At 39.0% G+C, this 19,018-nt stretch overlaps 1 protein-coding gene across 1 annotated transcript; it reads right to left on the reverse strand.

Annotated features, from left to right (window-relative positions):
* Window positions 1–549: 549 nt before the first annotated feature.
* appbp2 (amyloid beta precursor protein (cytoplasmic tail) binding protein 2) lies at window positions 550–18,542 on the reverse strand. The gene is made up of 13 exons (XM_084351355.1): window positions 17,261–18,542; window positions 12,435–12,523; window positions 9,872–10,023; window positions 8,781–8,904; window positions 6,366–6,534; window positions 6,106–6,195; window positions 5,883–5,950; window positions 5,693–5,798; window positions 5,458–5,582; window positions 4,935–5,020; window positions 4,208–4,398; window positions 3,139–3,304; window positions 550–1,189 (listed from the first exon to the last, which is right to left on the reverse strand). The coding sequence occupies exons 1-13, from the start codon at window positions 17,396–17,398 to the stop codon at window positions 927–929; spliced, it is 1,767 nt and encodes a 588-aa protein (XP_084207481.1). The 5' UTR covers window positions 17,399–18,542; the 3' UTR covers window positions 550–926.
* Window positions 18,543–19,018: the final 476 nt, after the last annotated feature.

Below are 19,018 nucleotides of genomic sequence, written 5' to 3' on the forward strand. Positions count from 1 at the left end.
AATTATTGGCATTTTAATTATTCTAGGTCAGTACTAAGCTGGAAAAAGATCAAATAAATTGAAAACAAGACCTGTGAAGCCTGTGTATAACAATATACCCACTGGTTCAACACATTCCACTGTTTGTAATCTCTCTCCACCAAGCAGTTCAAAAATGTATTTTCTTAGGGTCCACTTTCAGTTCTTTGCAAAGTAAAACAAAAACAAGACGCCTTCAACTGAAACTTAAGTGTACAATCTGCAGTATTATTTCACTGTACAAGTGTCAAAAATATCTGACATTTTCCATCTCTGTTCCTCCAAGTGATGATGTTGATGGATGTGGGTTGAGACACCTATTTCACAGATGTGTGTGGGGTCCAGATACTGTCATGTACATAGCCCTGGAGAACATGGTTTGGATCTGCAATGAGTCTCATGGCATTCAGAGCTACACTGGTTCAAATACAAAAGCAAAAATGTCCTCCATGATTCCAAACTGAAAAGAAAAAGGCGAGCGAGACAAGAGAAGAGGAGAGGTCATTTGTCATCCTTAAAGGACGTTTGAGGTTTTTTTTTTTTTTTTAGTTTTAATTTCCCCCCTCAGTTGTGTGTCTTCCTTCTCTTGGAGAAATGCAACAGTCTGCTCTGTGGTGTGAAGCTGCATCCAGTCTGGAGTTGCATCTTGGTGGTTTGTGTGGGTGTTGATGAGGTTTGAAAACGGTGTCTTCTCTACTTTATTTATTCCACAACTAAATGTGTGTGTATGTCTGTGTGTGTACTGGCAGCTGCAGTGACAATAAAGCCCACTGACGTGCCGGTGATGCTTGAATTTACTGTGTATTACTAATTAACTGTGTGCAACTGAAGCATCACATTTGGGCTTATTCTGTGTCGTCACCAGGCTGAAACCCATGTGTCTTTATTTTCTCTCTTCCCTCATAAAATCAGCCTAAACAGGGACGGGTGGGGCCCAGACTCTGAGCCAATAGGAAAGCTTGCACCACTTCCTGGGTCTGCTGGGGTGTAGTGTTGACGTCCTCCAAGGCATCTGCCACGGCAAACTGCCTGTCCCTCAGCCGGTTCCAGTTGGACAGTACGTTGTGGTATTCAAACACCTTCTCGTAGTTTCCCACTGAGTTGTAGAGTTTGATCAGGCCTCGGTAGTCGTACTCCAGCCCGCTGTAACCCTCTCCAAAAAGCTTCTTACCTGTGAGGACACAAGAAGCATCATGTACCATGTTTGTAATCACACTAGAGCTTTGACCATTAGTCAAAACTAATCATTAACTATTTTTATAATAAATACATTTTTTAGGTTAATTTTTTAAGAAAAATCGGCAAACATTTCATTTTTTGAGCAAACCAAAACTCCAGAGCTCACAGATAACTCGTCTTCCCTTTTTATTGTGTGCAAAAACAAACATGTTTGAGCTAGAAGCCGTCATCAGGCTGATGATGCTGCGTAGTAATCTGTGAGAATGTAATGCTTTTACTTTACAAAGACATTATAGGAAAAAGTTCTGGACATTTTTGTTTTGTTTTTGTTTTTTGCTTTATTTTGTGAAAACAGGTGTTGACAAAGTGTTGACAATCCTTTAAATGCCCATTTTAATCTGAGTAATAATTGTATCTTTGGTACCTTCTTCAAGAAACTAATTCATTTTATTCTAATGTCTTATTACCACTTTTATCTTTTATTCTGCACTATGCAGCTCAGGGAGATGCATGCTGTTTCATTGTATTGCACTAGAACAATAAAGATTTGAATCTTTAGAATATCATGAGAATAAAAGACAAATGTATTGGCTGATAATAAATGATGAAGACAATCATCTGATGTGGCTCTATACTATCCAAATTAATTACTAACTAATTAGGCTGTTAATGGGTAATGTATTGCACCACCATGGTCAATACTAGAGGTTAACTGTTAAGTAGAATACTCTTGCAAAGTTTGTACGAGTTGTTTCTTCTAGAGCAGACCGATATATTTGCTATAAGCAATATTATCGGCTGATATTGGCTTATCACACATATACTGGTACCGGCGGTCGAACATACGCCAATATGAAATCTTTCTTTTTACATATAATAATGCAGAAAAAGACGCTTTGGATAATTTACAATTATTGTTTTCCTGTTTCTGTACACTGATGTCATTTTATACAAAGTTTATTGTGTAACGGTATAAAATACAATTAAACTATCTAATATCCTGCCTCAGTTTCATGTCTTTGTCATAAGTGATTGATAGCCACATTTGAGGGATCAAAGATGTGCGAATATCGGCTGATATATTGATATCAGAATTTTTTTTTGGCATTGACCCCCCAAAAAAGTACTGGTCTAATTATGTTTTATAATGTGACAGAGTTGGGATTAAGGTTATCTTACGTCTATGCTAAAAAAAAACCTGCTTAGGGTTAGGAAAAGATCATGGTTTGAGTTAACAGCCATCAACCCCCTCATGTGCTATTAAGCCTCAGGCAGACATTAAGCATGGGGGGCCCTGACAGGCCAGGCTGACAGTCAGCCAACGGCCAATGTTCAGCTAGGTGGACGTCAGCTGTGGTCTTCGCTCTGTGTTCAAGTGCAGCTTTTTGGCCTAGACACAGGCAATGCCAGGCAATGCAACAGTCTGCCTTTACTGCTGCTGGTTCTTTGATGTCGGTTTGGTGTGTCTGACCCCTTAGAAGCTAGTTTAACAACAGAGAGGGGCATATCAAATCAGTCCGACAGCTTGGGCTCAGAAGGCAGTTCAGTTTTGGAAGAGTGCTCTTTGGAGAAGAAGAACTATTTTGTGTGTCCATGAGAAAGAGGAGTGACCACAGGCCTGTATTATTATTATACAAGTTCAGAGGGCTATTCAGCTTTGTTTGGGCTCAACCCAGGCTTTTTATCAGGGTAAGTCACCATGGTAGCCTATGCTAAATGGATAACCTCCTCTGAAGCAGGTTAAGTTCATATGATTGGATCAAACTTTGTAACTAGCCTGCTTGTTTAGCAGCTCACTGGAAGAGTTATCATTTATGTACAGGATTCTGTCATGGACCAAAGTGCTACATTTACAATAAAGCACACAATGTAAGAGCTGTCTTTTTTGGTAACAAGCAGACAAAGTTAAAAGGGACGATCATCCCCTTCCCTGTGTCTGACCTATAGCAATGGAGCGCAGGTAGAGCCTCTCTGCGTCTTCATACTGGTTCATGTCGTAATTGTAGAGAGAGGCCAGATGACCCACAGACAGAGCCACCTCGTAGTCCTCGTGGCCCAGAAGCTGCTCCTTGATCTGGATGGCTTTGATATGCATCTCCTCTGCCTCCTAGTTACATGGACACACATAAGGACACAAGATGGATACAGAGATATGGATTACACATCAAGGCAAAAATTTACCAGCAACCAGAAAAAGAAAATCATTTGATTTAGTTTCTTGAGCTTTTCCAATGTGCAACACATGTGGTTCATTTTCCATAGTCACTGACTATGTTTAAACACAGCAATGGGATTTTGGGTCAAAGCATGTAAAAGTTAAAATACAAGGTTATGTTTTACAGTGATTCTGAGGAACCTGGTGCTAATGCTTCTTTCAACTAATTATTTCTACCTTCTTTTCATCTCACATATACTTTTTAATGTTGGCCTATGCAGAGCTGCATTCACATTTATCTATAATTCACAGATATTTACATCCCCAGATTGCAAAGAGAGTATTTCTCATTCTTGTTACAATAAACTAATCAGACTCTGGTAGCAAAAACACATCTCTAGCTATTTCTAGCTTTAAACAGGGACCTAAACTCTGATGGGGTGAAACAGAGCAGTTATGCTCACTTTGGACAGATACATTTCTAAAGCTAAGTCAAAGAGCAACACTTGTACAGCAGATGCAACAGAAAACAATGTCATTACTAGAAGAGTGCAGATCTCCGCCAGATGTTTCTGGGGCAAACTGAAGCAGTTTTTGATCACTTGCAGCCCCTAACAGCTGGTTAAGAGGCATGAGCAGTCAGCAGTCAATGGCAGTATTTAACAGAGCAGTTGGTAAAAATTTTTTTTCAAAAGGTGTGATCCACCACAACTACAAGAGGGCCTTGAGCATATGGTCATAAATGTGCACAAAAGATATGAGGCTGATTAGTATGTGAAATTAGCTGTGGACAGATACATAATGGACACACACACACACACACACACACACACACACACACAAAGATCCACCCACCTTGAACTTCCTCATGGACTGGTAGAGTCGTCCTAGATTGCCATAGTGTTTGGCTGTCTGGACATTGAACTCTCCAAAGGCCTTCTTGGCCAGCTGCAATGAGGAGAGGTGAAGGTCATGAGCCTCCTGCAGGAGGCGCTCTTCTGTCTCCTTATTGTGGCAGTCGATGGCAATTTCCTCCAGAATGAGAGCTGAGCGGATGATGAAACACATATTAGACTTCTGCCCAGGATTTAACCTTTGAGCCACATCAGCTTGTCATTTATTGTTACAAAATGTGAAATTCAACAGAAGCTTGAAGTCACAATCTTTCTCTGAAATATAAACCTCCCCTCACTGTTACCTTCTTGAGCCCTTAAAGAGGAGACATGCTGTATAGCTACAGTCTGATGCCTTGCTAAAAAGAAAGTATCACTACAACACACCTGAGTGGACATTTACTGTCTGCGCACCAAATGATCTTGTCCAGTCAAGAAAATATGTTTCTTAACAGGAGAACTTTTTTTCCCCTAAAAGTGAACTCAGGAAATAAAGGGGACTTATCTTTACATATTTTACATTATAATGCAAACATATTTTATGTTTACATAATTTTGGAATAAGTCCAGTAGATAGAGATGCATATGGGTACATATTCCATTATTCTTGTTTTAAGAGTGTCTGCCCAGTTTTCCCCATTGTACCCTCCACACAGTGAGCAGAAGCCATGCATCTCCTTGAATCTTACCTTTGACTCTCTTGGAGGAGGCCAGCAGCAGATGGTCCTCAGGCAGAATGTGAGTTATGATGTCTATGGCACGTTCTGCATGGAATCTGAGGGACAAACACAGCAGCTGACCCAAACATGTCATGCAAGTCACACTTGGCTGGAAACGTTATTCTGTGCAGGATAAACACTTCCAAGAAAGTCAAGTTGTTTTGAAGCTGAGATCACAGTTAGAGAGGTCAGAACATTACCCAATTTTGAATCAGGCCCTTTGTGTACAGGAAAAAGCTGTCTCTGTATCAGTGAAAAACTCAGCTCTTTACTATCTTGCCAGCATCTGTTACTGTGTCTAAAACAAGCTTTTTAATGTATAGAATGGCACACGCCCCAGGCATGCAGCTACATAACATACCAGCACAGTGAGTAACAGAACAGACAGGAGGAGTCATGGTCTTGTGCTTCATCTATAAGGGAACTCATGTCTAATATAATTAGCCGGTTGGTCTTAGAATAGTCCTGAGTTTGAGAGATTCATTGTACTCACAGAGCGTTGTCAAATTTCCCAGAGCTGTACTGGTGCACATATGAGGAGTAGGCCAGGTCTTCATGGGCTGTGGCAACATGGATGTTCTTCCCCCCAAACACAGACTGTCGGATATCCAGCGCTGTCTGGAGTTTGTACAAAAACAAAGGACTTTTAATTATATCTACAGAACACATTTGTTTTTAATTAAACTATCAAATATGAACAAACGTATATTACCAATCACTCTACTTACCTGGTAAATTGCAACTGATTGGCATATATTGTCTACATTTAATAAGTAAAATCCATAATCTAGCAGCGTGTCAGAGTACTTGGGATGCTTGTGTCCAAAATGTTCTCTGTAAGACACATAACATGGAATCAAAATGCATGATAACAAAAGGAGTCGTTCTTAAAGTTCTTTTTCAGATACAGCAGGTTACCTTGCTAGAAACACTGCATGTTTGATCAGCTGCTCTGCTTTTCTGAACTCTCTCTTCACCACACAGGCCTGCAGCAGAAAGACAAGTCAAATTTCACACAATCATATATGCTCAGGGGATTTCCTTACCAGGCACAACATATTGCTGTGCTATAGATACATGCAAAGACACCCAGTAAATAGTAGGTAAATAAAATGTTGTAATTCAAAAGAACATGGGTAACCTTGGAGGCTTGTCGGAGGACATCAACCACTACTTTGACAGGCAGCCCTGGAGTAATTTCTTTCATAGCCTCTATACACCACCTGTATGCCTGGAAAATGCAGGGACAAGATATGTGTTTCAGATGTAATCGGTCTGTTTGGAGTATTTATCAACAACTATGCAATGCACTTAATAATTAAAACTCAAAAGCATTTGCTTTTTTATCTATATCATATAAAAGATATTTTTTCTGAGCCACTTGTGGTCAGACATACACACCTCATCATAGTGGCTTTTGGCGAAGAGCAAGGCACAAAGCTCGCCGTACAGCGCTGCCTTGTTGGCCTGGTGGCCATGTTTGGCTAGTTTGTCCATGTAAGACTGAGCAAGCTTGAACGTCTCCTCCCCCAGGTGGTACTTACAGTTGCCATTGCGTACATGAAGCAGCCTGTTGAGGCAAGAGAGGAAAAGTTCAATCAAAAAACAATTTCATGTGAATCCATCCAATTCATTTACTGCATGTTGTCATAAATATAGAACAAAGGAGAAGCCTCTGATTCAGTCATTATTAATTGTATGTTAGAATACAGTCATATTTACTGTGGTATAAAAAACATTTCATCCCATTTTCTGCAACCTTACAATTAAGAACCTTGTCAGCCTAACTTGCGTGTTTCATCTCCAGATCAAAGAGGTTGTGATATAATGATTACACAGGCCATTACAATTTACCACGACTCCAGGGTGCGACTATTTTGGTCGCACATGTGCCCACAAAGCTAACAAGTGTGACTACACATTTTCCTTGGTCTGACCAGTGTGCCTCAAATTTAGAAGGTTTGATTTTAAAATAAAAGGAGCCTATGAAAATATCTTTTAGCAAACTTGTGGAGCCTTGACTTTGAACAAATGTTAGACTATAATCATATTTTTTGTAATTATGCTGTCATCTTATAGCAGGATTTCATGAACATGTTACGCATTTACCATGCTGTGTAGTTGTGCATATGTGAGACTGTGGCCCTGTACTGCTCCCACATTCCTTGTATGCAAACAAGAGAAATCATGAGACACTGTAACCTTAAAACATAGTCGTCTTCATTTCGAATTGGTCAGTACTTCCACCAAGGAGGTTATGTATTAGCCCGTCTCCATTTGTTGGTTGGTTGGTTTGTCAGCAGTGCACTTTGATGGGGACCCAAATAAAAATCTTTGGTGGATTAAAACATGTTTAATATGTTTTATTTTTTTTCTCCACTGAACATCTTCAGTAGAAATTGCTAGTTTATTTTGATAGTGTCAGAGACTGATTTTTCAGGGCTCTCTCTATAGTTTTGTGCAGTCACATCAGTGCACATCACAATTACATTGTCTACTATTTACATTCTTTTTATCATTCTTTATATTTATGATTATGTTGCATTTTACCTTTTGCCCTTTTTAATCACTGTACTTGAGAGATATTTGATACATGAGGTATATTTTTGTACGTTACTGTCCTGCTGTTCTTTGTGGTACATTGCTTATCTGGCACGAGGGATGAAGTGGTAGAAGTAACATGCCCTGTGATAGCTAATATAAGTACATTTGTTCATATTCTTTGTACTTATATTGGTACTCTTGGTGGTATTTTGCTGTCATTGAGAGTAGTATAAAGTGGAGGCATATCTCTTTTGCATATTTTTTGTACCTGTATTGCTGCTCTCTGTGATGTATGGATGATATTGAAAATGAAATCGGTATAGATTAACACGAAAGTTTGTTTATAAGTATATTTCTTTTATATATTTTTTGTACTTGTACTGCTGCTCTCTGTGATGTTTAATGCAAATGAAAATAGGAAGAATCAACATGTCATGTGACCTTGCCATGACAACTTGATGAACATTATTTAAAGCAGCTGTTTTTATTGTGTTCTTTATGCCCTGATCAAACACAGTCTCTGTACAAGTGTCGCACACTCTATTGAGCCAATTGGCCCCCCCCGAACATTATTAAATGAATACTCTGTATATTAGAACCAGCTCTAAAATATGTCGTTTTACCACTAAGTTTAAGCTTTTATATCAATTTGTGTTTTTTTATAATACCCTGATAATATTTGAGGTTGATTTATTTCTTTGAGTTGTTGGGCACTTTAAAAGGTCATCACTTTGTAACTTTATGTTTCAAACAATTGTTGAAACTGTTATGGAAAATGGTTATGGCAATTTCTTGTTACATATGCTGTGACTAAAATAAAAGAGAAACATCTATCTGCATCTTTAGTCCTGTTTCCAAAAATTATTTCCACCATGTGTTAAGAATTGAATTGATTAAATTCAATTCTTAATTGAATGTATTATACTGAATAATACATTTAAAATCAGAAAGTATGGCTCACCAGTACACTACTACTGGACATATTAACTTGCTAATGTTGAATTTAAATATAGTTAATCAATCTGTAATTCAAATCACAAGTATAGCTGAGCCACCTGTACAACTTTGGCAGCCAAAACTTGATTCCTTTCTGTGCCAAAAGCAGCAACTGCAGTTACATGTCTTGAGAGTTTTAGTTTAATTAAAACTAAAAGTTTTGGAAGATTGATAAACTAAACTCATTGACATGTTCTACAAGAAAAAAAAGTATTTGATAGAATATCTTGTTTCACATAATACATATACTTAATGTCCACATATTTTGAGACTGACCTGACACAGCATTCCACAGCCCGGAAGCAATGGAGGACCTCACTGTGGAGCGTGCAAAGCTGCAGGCACGACAGAAACACTTTCTCTGCATCTCCATACCAGCCCGCATCAGACAAGAAGCCACCTAGAATCAAAATACATCAGATTAATCCAACTGTCACCAAATTAGGGGGGAGGCAGATTCTGCATTACCTAAAGTGTGAGTGTTTTTATAAAAAATATCATCCATATGCTCTATTCAAAACAAATCTCACAGTGCATACTATGTGCGGGAGCAACACATTAATGACAATTAATGGGAGACAAACTCATCTCCAGACTTTAAATAGCAAGCTAGAAGCTGGGTTAAATTATGAAAAGAAACACATCATGTTTCATAAAATACAGCACTAAACAATGTGCCACTGGCTCAAAAATTGCCATGGTTCCATCCAATTTTCAAGCGAATTAGAAGCAACCTTTCAAAAAAAATAGAGTGATCAAACACGGCTACACACAGCGTTGTTTCATCAGAAGTTGGTGGTACAGGCTATGTGACACATTGCAGTAAGTAACCTAGTAGGGGACTTAGCTGTTTGCCAACCACCAATTAACCTCAAAGAAAAAGAAGAAGAAGAAACAAAACCAGCTGCATTTGGAGACAATGAGAAAAGGCCTGGGCTAGAGTAACTTGTACTTTAAAACGATTTGGCCGGCTTTTTCAAATCCTTAGGACATATTTATAGTAAAAAATTCAGTCAGACTTGTGGAGCCTACATTGCCCCTCTTGCGTTAAGCAAGAGGGGCAATGATGTCACTTTTGCTGCACGCAATGTCACATCGGGGACACTGCGTGTAGCTTAAACAAAGCTTTACAGCGAGGCACTGATGGTCCTCAATTGTGTCCTGAGGAGCACACTGACCAAACATGGTCCAGCCACATACAGTACATGTACTATGTTTTAACCTAGTCTTGTTCGTATGAGATCAACCAATGATAATATCAGTTCTCAGGCCTCCATTTATTCAGTCACTGTTACTCTGCTCCCGTTATACGCAGACTATCTCAGAGTGTCTGTGTGAAACCTCCCGTCCCCTACCCCATCATTTACCCAGCACAAAGCCGAATTGGATGGCCTTCTCTTTGACATGGGCGTCAGACTCTGCGATGTAGGAGCAGCGGCGGCTGAAGGAGTTTGCCAGAACTGAGGCCACTTTCACACCGTGGTCCATTAGGGCCTGAAAGCAGTGGTGCAAGAGGTGTCTGCAGTGGGGAAGACAAAGGAATGAACCATGTCAGTAGAAGGCTTAACGATTGGGTAATGACTAATATTCTCTATTGTTTTCGCATTTAAAGCTTAACTAAAGAAAACGACATCAGCAGTACCAACAGGCATTACAAACATCTTGCTAATCAGTGAATAACAATGCTGATGATACTGCTATTGTGTTGTCATTAAACCTATCAATGTAGGTTGAAGACAAAAACATAGACCACGCAGATAACATAGAAAGATCAATAATGTATCTTTACCTAAAGACCACTTTATCATGTACCACGCTTTAACTTTTACCAAGCTCTTTTACGCTAGGGTTGCATTTATCCCTTTTTCAAAAACCTTTTCCTACTCTTCTTTTTAAATGTATCTTTTCCTGCTGAAGTGAAGTTTCAGTAGCAGCAGAGTGTGATATGGAACTTCAAATGGCTGTGTTAAAGCAACACTAGGTAGTTTTTCGACCTTAAAATAATGTTTCTAAACTCAGTTAAGTGGTAGAAAAACAGTTAATAGGATGAATGGTGACGTCTCTGCAGCCTGAGGGGGGTCACGCCGGCAGAAACTGCACTGTGTTACTTCTCAGAGCGGGTAGGAACCTTTCTGACGTAAAGGCGTCTAGTGCGACCTGCTTTACGGCATACGTCACACGTTTATTCATCGGTGGATTTAGCCAGCAGCTACTTGGATTTTTTGTAAACCAACGCCATGGCCGAGCCAGCTAAAAAAGCCAAGAAGATATTGTCTGAGGAGGCGAAGAAAAGAAAAAGAGAAAGTGATAGAACAGAGCCCGGACACGGATAAATACTGGACTAGCTAACACTCGGTTGAGCTGAAAGAAGAAATGGGTTTCAAGACTGATGGCAACCTAGCCTAGCCTTGATGCTACTGGATTTGTAAGTCATATATTACATATATACATATTTATTATCTTACCGACTTTTACTTTGAGTTGATTTGTTGTTATGTGGTGTTCATTGGGGCTCTATTTGTCCACAGTATATAACCGTAGTAAAGCTGGGAGATAATCTAATGCTGTCTGTTTTGATAGCTTGCATGTTTTCATGTAGTGACTGTAAACGATGACTAACTTACTAAAACACTATGAACGTCTTGTCTTGTAAAGTTGCAGATTCCTTAGTTCATGCCTCCACGTTACCTCCTGTCATCAGGAGGTAACGTTAGGCTATTGTTGTTATCGGTAACGTTAGCATGCTACTAACTGTTGTCTACCGAGTTGGTTGTAGTTATTACACCAAACACAATGTCAACTTGCGATTGTATTTAGTAACTCCCGAAAACATAGTTATATTTTCAGACGTTAGTAAACACATTCACGCCCAAGCGTCATGTTTTGGAAGTAACTTAGTTGGTGCAATCACTATAACCAACTCGGTATGAGAATAATTCTAGCATGCTAATGTGCTGTGTAGCCTATATGCTAACAAACTACCAACTGCTATCTCTGAATCTAGCTTGTTGTTGGCACTCGTGCGAGGTTTTTTCAGACGATATCGTGATTCGCCGGCTCCGTCAACAAATTCACTGTATTCATTTTCCCAAGGGATGCTCGTACAGTGACAGTATTTACGACACTGGTAACAGATAATTGCGCTTCTCAACCAGCTGGTGGTAGTAACGAGTCCAAACTACCTAGTGTTGCTTTAAACTGATGAAACCGAAAAGGAGAAGACCACTCAACAGGAGGAGATGGAATACAAAGGCAAACCCAACACATTAGTCACATGAGTCCAGTCTGGACAATAACTTCAATGTCTATGACTTTATTGTGCCAGATGTTGTCATTAATATAGTAGGAATGAAACACAGGATTTTTTTAATATTAGGGATTAATCTGCTAATTATTTTCTCAATGAGGCATTTTGTCTCTGAAATGTCAGAAAGTGCTGAAGAATGCCCATTACAATCTCCCACAGTCTAAGGCGACATCTTAAAACATCGAGTTTCTGTCCATCCAAATCTCCACACCCAGGAAATTCATTTTTATATGGGGAGGGGCTGTTATTTCTTCACATTCTGTGAATAATTTCAGTTGATTTTTTTAATGTTTTAAACTAAAATACTTACATATATAACATTTAAGTAATTATTAAATTATAATCAAATAAGTGACTGGTTGTTGCAGCTCTATAATATAATACTTTAAGGAGGTGCACATTGAATACATTTGGTGAAAGTGGCTAAGTTTGACTTCCATGCATAAGACAAACAATATCCAACAATATCTAATATTCAATGAATGCAGTTGTCAGCAAATCTTTTTCTGATAATCATCTGTTTAAGGGACCAGAGTGTCAAGAACTATTTTTTAAGACAACTGATGGTCAGTGTGGGTGGTGTGAGGTTTCAGGCACAGCTTTATACTTCATTGTATTCTTACCTTTTGTCTGAAGCCCGCAGTACTTTAGCAAACACCTCCAGCTCACAGAACTCTCCTCCCAGCTGGCAGAGCCGGCCCTGCTGATAAAGCTGACAGACACACAGAGGTAGAATGATGAGATGAACATGAACACTCACTAGGTTCTTTACACAGAAATTCTGCAATAGCTCCTCAATGAAGGCTTGCCTCTACACTGCCAATTGTTTTTTTACATAAACCAAACAGCACCAGCATAATGCTGCCCCAGTCTATTACAGCTCTGTTGCTACCTCCACCAGCAGATCAGAGGCAGAACAAAACTGCCCCCTAATCCGCATCTGTAACTTTTTTACAGACAGCGGGGAGGAATAACAGCACAATATTTCCACCTTGTAAAGGCAGTGTAAAAGGGGCTACTGACAATAATACTGATCCATTAGGAGCACAATGTTGAGACTATAGGTAATAACTGATCTGATTGAGAAGGTGCAGGAGGGGAACACAATGACTCAGCAGAGGGGTACAGAATGTCCTGTCTGTAACTAAAATATCGTTTTGTTTGTGTATTTCCATTATAGGTGTGTTTTAAGAGATGCTTTTTAAAAATACTGTCTGCCGTTGACGAGTTGAAACAAAGACAATTTGCTGATGTCTAGCCTGTCATCAAAATGCACTGAGCTGGAAGTTGTTATATTCAGTGGCTCTCTATAGTAGGGTCTATGGGGGACACTGCCAGTCTCAGCTGTGTCTCTTCAACTGCAGTTATTGGGTGAAACCTCAATGTCTGAGTGATTATGTGAGAAATGAGTTAATTTGGTCCAAGCAAAAGATGAAATCAAGTCACTCTAGCTCACAAGCAGATTATTTTATCAGTACAGTTGTTATGTGGTCATCTGCCTGCACTGCCCAGATAAGCGGTTACCTCTTACTTTTTGACTATGATCAGATGTAAATTAACTTAGATCTTTATCTTTTAAGTTTGGTGCAATGAAATGAAAATTAATGTAATGAACTGTGTTGAGGATTATTGTTGAAGTCTACTGAATTTGCTCACCCCAACCTTTTTTTCCAAGTGCGACCATGAGGCTGACATTTGCAGATTGCAAGGAAATATCAAACTCGTCTCATGACATAGAGAAATTAGTCAATTGCCCATTTTTCGTGGGGTTACCCATGTTTTAAAACCCTCACATATAGTGCATGTCAATTTTGGTGTAACCATGGTATATGTGGATGGACGGAGTGTCACAATTAATTTATTTACACAGTGCTCCTCTCTTAGGATCTTTTTTTATGGCTCTGTGATATAAAATATGCATATGTGGAGCTTCTGTCATTTTCATTGGATGACACCGCTTCAACATGGCTATGTACCAGCACTGACAAAAAAATACATATTTTTGAGTGACACCCTGAACAGTAATTGCAATTCAACACTGATGACCTTTATGGGCACTAACGAAGCACCAACAACATGGCAGATGGGTCACCACTCCCAAATACCCTTGTGTAAAAGAATAACACCAAAAATGTCATAACACACATCACAGAAAATGTTTCTATTCATTAATGGAAAACAATCTCATTTGGAAAGTAGTTTTATTAAATGTAGAGTTGATGGTAAATTCTGGAGTCATTTGTTATAATGGAGCACATGTCGGGCTTCAGTATCTTGGAGTCATAATTATTACATTTTAACTTGATTCCACCCAATTAATAACATGATACTGACCAAAAACAAAACAAATCCCTTCTTCATACTGTTTGCAAAAACTCACACCCGTTTCAAGCCAAAGTAACTGTGGCAATCAATGTAAATCGACCTGTTTCAAGGTGTTGTTAACCAGGACGAAAAACATGTCAGAAGGTACTTGGCTGTGGCAAACAGCTGTTCTTGTCACATGTGGTAATTCTGTCAAGTGTTATTGACATTTTAAGTACACATTTGTGCCTGACTACCTTGTTAGTTTGAAGAAGACTAACAAATAGTACAAGATGAAGACAGAGAGAGAGTAAGCGAGAGTGGAGGATATTGTGAGTAGGTGAGCAAGACACAGTGTTTATATTAAATTGGGAATGTAAACAGAACCCAACTTTGGTGGATTTATTTTGCGTAATTTAAAACTATGCAATCTCAGAACCCATCTGCTATAATCTGGTGACGATTTAGCCTCTGGGAGCAACAGCCAATGTTTTGGCACTCAGGTGTAGCCAGCGGATGGATATCCATAGACCGGTCATTGTTTACAGTCTGCTTGAAAGACGACTATCTTTATAAACAGATATCTGCATGTGAATGCAGTTTTTTTTATTTTTTAAATGGATAAAAGCTAAGTGTTCGTTTCGACAATAGCCAATGGCTGCCGAGACCGCATTTCGGCCAATGTGTCCATCTCTTTTGCTCCACACACATACACCATAGTTGCATTACCTGCATCCAACTTAAGCCCTCTCCAACATTATTGGTCAATACAACCCGAACTACAAACGGAAAGCAGAACACATCTGATACCAAAATATTGTCCCTTGCCCACAGATTCCAGCATTCATATGCAGAAATCTGTGTATAGAGATGAAATTGTACTGTGTGAGTGACAGAGTCTCATCAATATCTCAACAAAAGAGCTTGTCATGGACTCCACCATATTGCCACAAACTGTTTTTTCCAGTCTTGCCTTAACAACTAAACTTCTTGGTGTAGTTAGGTCCATTATATATCAGGGGAAAGACAGCAAAAATGGTTAAACCAACATTTGCATTTACAAAAAAGAGGAGAATACATGAAAACAAGAGGTTTTTAATTTTAACTAAATCTCCCACTGTTGCCATTAATCACAACATTGAAAAATCAAGCCTAAAATTTCAGCAACATAGTGTAATATAAAAACTAATCTTAAAATTATGAAAAAATGCTTCGTTACTATTATCATGAGATAACTTTACACGTTATTTTTCATTTGTCTTTAGGAGATCATCATTGCTTTGACTGGGCCTGTATCCACTGGTATGGCAGACATGAACTTTTGATTTTTGTATTTCACTTATGTGTGGGTCGGCTCCATCTCAGTGCACTGCTTCACATGTGACAGCGCAGACTGGAAAATTATTTAAACAGAGTATAATCTGTCAGCCAGTGGCAGCAACCACGTAATTGTCAGCTGACAAAACAAACAACAATGTGGGGCAAAAGCCATGGAAGAGTTCCTGGTTGACAAATAATTGCCAGCGTGGATAGTAATGTTCACAATATGATTTTATATAAGCCAACAAGACATTCATCAGTTCACTGTCTAATCATTCTCCCTTTGTTTGTAGGTTTGTATCAGCTATGTATTCGAGGTAGGTGTACACGCTGCTTGAATCGAGCATCCAGTGCATAGACACTCTTTAAAAGGTGTCCAGATTCTGCCTACTCTGCAATGGAGCGGACCAGTGAAACCAGGTCCATAGAATTAAGAGAGAACCTCTATTTCAACTTTGTAAATAAGCATGTAGAAGTGTTAATGTGATGATGCCATCCAGTTATCTGAAAGATGCAACATTTGATTCAATCAACTGTTGGAGAATATCTTTTTTGGTTTGGTGGGTGCTGCCAAATTCTAATGATAGTAAATAGTACGGTCACAGTACTGTACCAATGGCAATGGGTCATAAAGACAGTTTGATGTCACAGCATCTATGTATTGCACACGACTTGACAATGACTGACTTCATGACAACAAACTTAGGATGTGAAGTCACCTAACTTATTACTCAATGAATCACATTTACTGAAAGAAAGAGATGTTTACACTTCTCATACACTCAGATTGATGGTGACTTTCACTGGCGCTGATGTTATTCAGGTCTTAAGTCTTTATTACACAAATTTATGACTCATCCTGCTCATGGTTTATGTCGTTTTGGACTACAAATGCTATTTTTGGTTTTAATACATTAAATGTAACTATTTCGCACTAAGTCTGAAATAGACTTTCAAAATGTTCTTACAACATGACAACTAGGCCAACATGTAAGGAAACTCTAAGGTGAACTTCAGCTTTTACATTAATAAGAACATTTACAGAAATTTTAAACTGAGCCTTCAGAAACTAAAATTGGAGGAGTGCCTATCCAACCACAGTTGCCAGTGTAAGCATTAATCCAGTGAGCAGATCCTGGTGTATATCACCTCACCAGGGCAGGTACAGTTTTCTGTGGTTGATGGAACAAATTCCAAATCTATAAAAACCACTTGTATTCATGACTCTAGGGTCTTTGTATCTACTTATGTCTCAAAACCACAACTGTTTTCAATTTAGCATTCAAATGAATTTCGTAGGGAACAAAATTATTGTTTTCCGTGTTCCACAGTTTCAACATATTGATGTTTAGTGTCGGCTAACTGACAGCTGACTGCTCCAAATTGCTCAGATCTGTTGTAACAAGTACGTGTGCCAGTGTAAGAAAGGTTTCAGTCAGGTTTTCATATAAAGTGAGTCAAAACTGATTATTGACGACAACAAAGCCACAGAACACTGTTTACATGACAACACTGACACAATTCATTTACACGGTCACTGATGTAATTAGCTATGGGATCAATGGCATTTGTGACTTCTTATCCAACCGGCGTTCATTATACAGATATAACATGCTAACAACCTTGAATTTTATGAAAATGTAAAGCGGGGTAAGTTTACCTTCAGCTAGCTAGACCCGTAAAGAGCATGTTTAATCTTGAAGAGCTAGCACAACGGTATCGTTATTTAGCTAACGTTAGCAGCAGTGTTAGCAGCTGATTACACGAACTCGTACAGTCTTGTGGCTGCCAGATATACCCGAGCCTCTTTGGTGATAAGCATTACCTTATAGTAGACATCGAACTGTATATTTTCTGGTAAAGAGCGTATGTCCCTTCTTGATCGGCTGTAGTTGTCCACCACAGCCGAGATAGCGGTGTTGTACAGTGTTTCTGGGATCCATTCGAGCTCCACAGCAGCCATGTTGTTTTCCCTCTCCAAAAAAACCCCAGCAGCTACAGCCCTCCCCAACTCTCTACATTCGCTACCTAACTGCGATAAAAGCGCTTCCTCCGCGAGTCCTCATATAACATTCAGTTTAAAACGAGGCTACAAATAAGCGTACTACCGCAAAGTCAGCGCTACAATCCTAAACCCGCGGTTTCATTTCCATTTCTCTCCTTCATCTCCAATTATTCGTCGACCCTACAGCAGTTCCGTGCCCCCGTCCCGACGCAAACGCTCACTGGCGCTGACGCAGTGACGTAATTGTGCAGTCGATGCAAAAAACTCTTCTATATTCAAAGAAGAGAAGTCAGAGCTAACATCGAGTATAATGTTGTGTATTCGCTAATTCTTGTTTAAACAATGGTATCTCATATTAAACAATAATGCCATTACTCTGAAAACCTCCTCAGGTGGCAGATAAAAAATACATGTAGCCTACATGCACAAACAAAAGCGTCGGCACAAAATAAGCACATGTCAAGTTTTCCTTTCTGGTTTAGCGTGACTTTATTTTGTATTTAGGGACATATATTGTTCACATCTTTTGTTTCCAAAACATGGGGAGTTCCAATGTAAAATGGTTAAAATTCCTACATGGTTTATCTGATGAGCAATTATTGTCTAATGCTTTTAGTCCAGAGAAAATCAAACAGAAAAATCTTAAAACATAGTTGAATACACACATTTTAAACTTCCAAACCATTTTTCCCCCCGAACATGTGTACATTGTTGTTCTCAAAGGATAGTCTTTTAGGTACGTGTAAGTCAATGCGATCCTACATCTTTGCATAATTTGCAACCAACTTGACTGTAGACTTGGTTTTACTGTAGAGTATAATCTGAACAGTCTTTATGAAAAACATTCCACTTGGATTTAGGGAACATATTTAGTGTTCAAGAAGTAACAGTGAAACATTTTGTTGTCAAGGCTAGACACTCGCACTCATTTGGATTTGAAATTTTAAAAAAAAGGTGCTGACTCTCATCTTTCAGGTGAGTGTGTTTGCATCCACATCAGTTAAGCTATGCAGGAACCCAAAAAATGTGAATATTAATCCCCAATTTTAAGGAACCAATCACAAACAAAAATCCAGATAAATGTTTTGATGACAAATACTTTGCAGTCAATAAAGTTTAAAAAAATTTAAAAAAAGCATAGACCTAATCATCACCCGACTGTTGGAACTGTATCTTGATAGGCCTTGTATCTTGCTTGTTATGGGAAGGTTTTGTCTTTCATTGACTAATGGTTGCCTGCAGTAGATGTAAACAGAAACATCATGCCTGATAGGACTGAGAATGCATCACATCTCATTGTACAATGTTTTTTGTTCAAGCAGAGCAATGCTTCTAAACGTACCCAAGAGTATAAGCCTAACAAGATGGGCAGCTGTGGCTCAGGAGGTAGAGTGGGCTGGCTCCTGCTGCATTTCCAACAACTGGGCAAGATACTGAAGCCCGACATGTGCTCCAGATGGCTGTTCCATTGTGTGTGTGTGTATGTCTGAGGATTGAAATATCATGGGGAGCTATGGTTAGGATCGCTGTATCACTCCTGATAAACAGGTTGACACCTTACATGGAAGCTTCTGCTAT

The sequence above is a fragment of the Pagrus pagrus genome (assembly GCF_965226575.1).
Source record: "Pagrus pagrus genome assembly, chromosome: 4".
NCBI lineage: Eukaryota > Metazoa > Chordata > Actinopteri > Spariformes > Sparidae > Pagrus > Pagrus pagrus.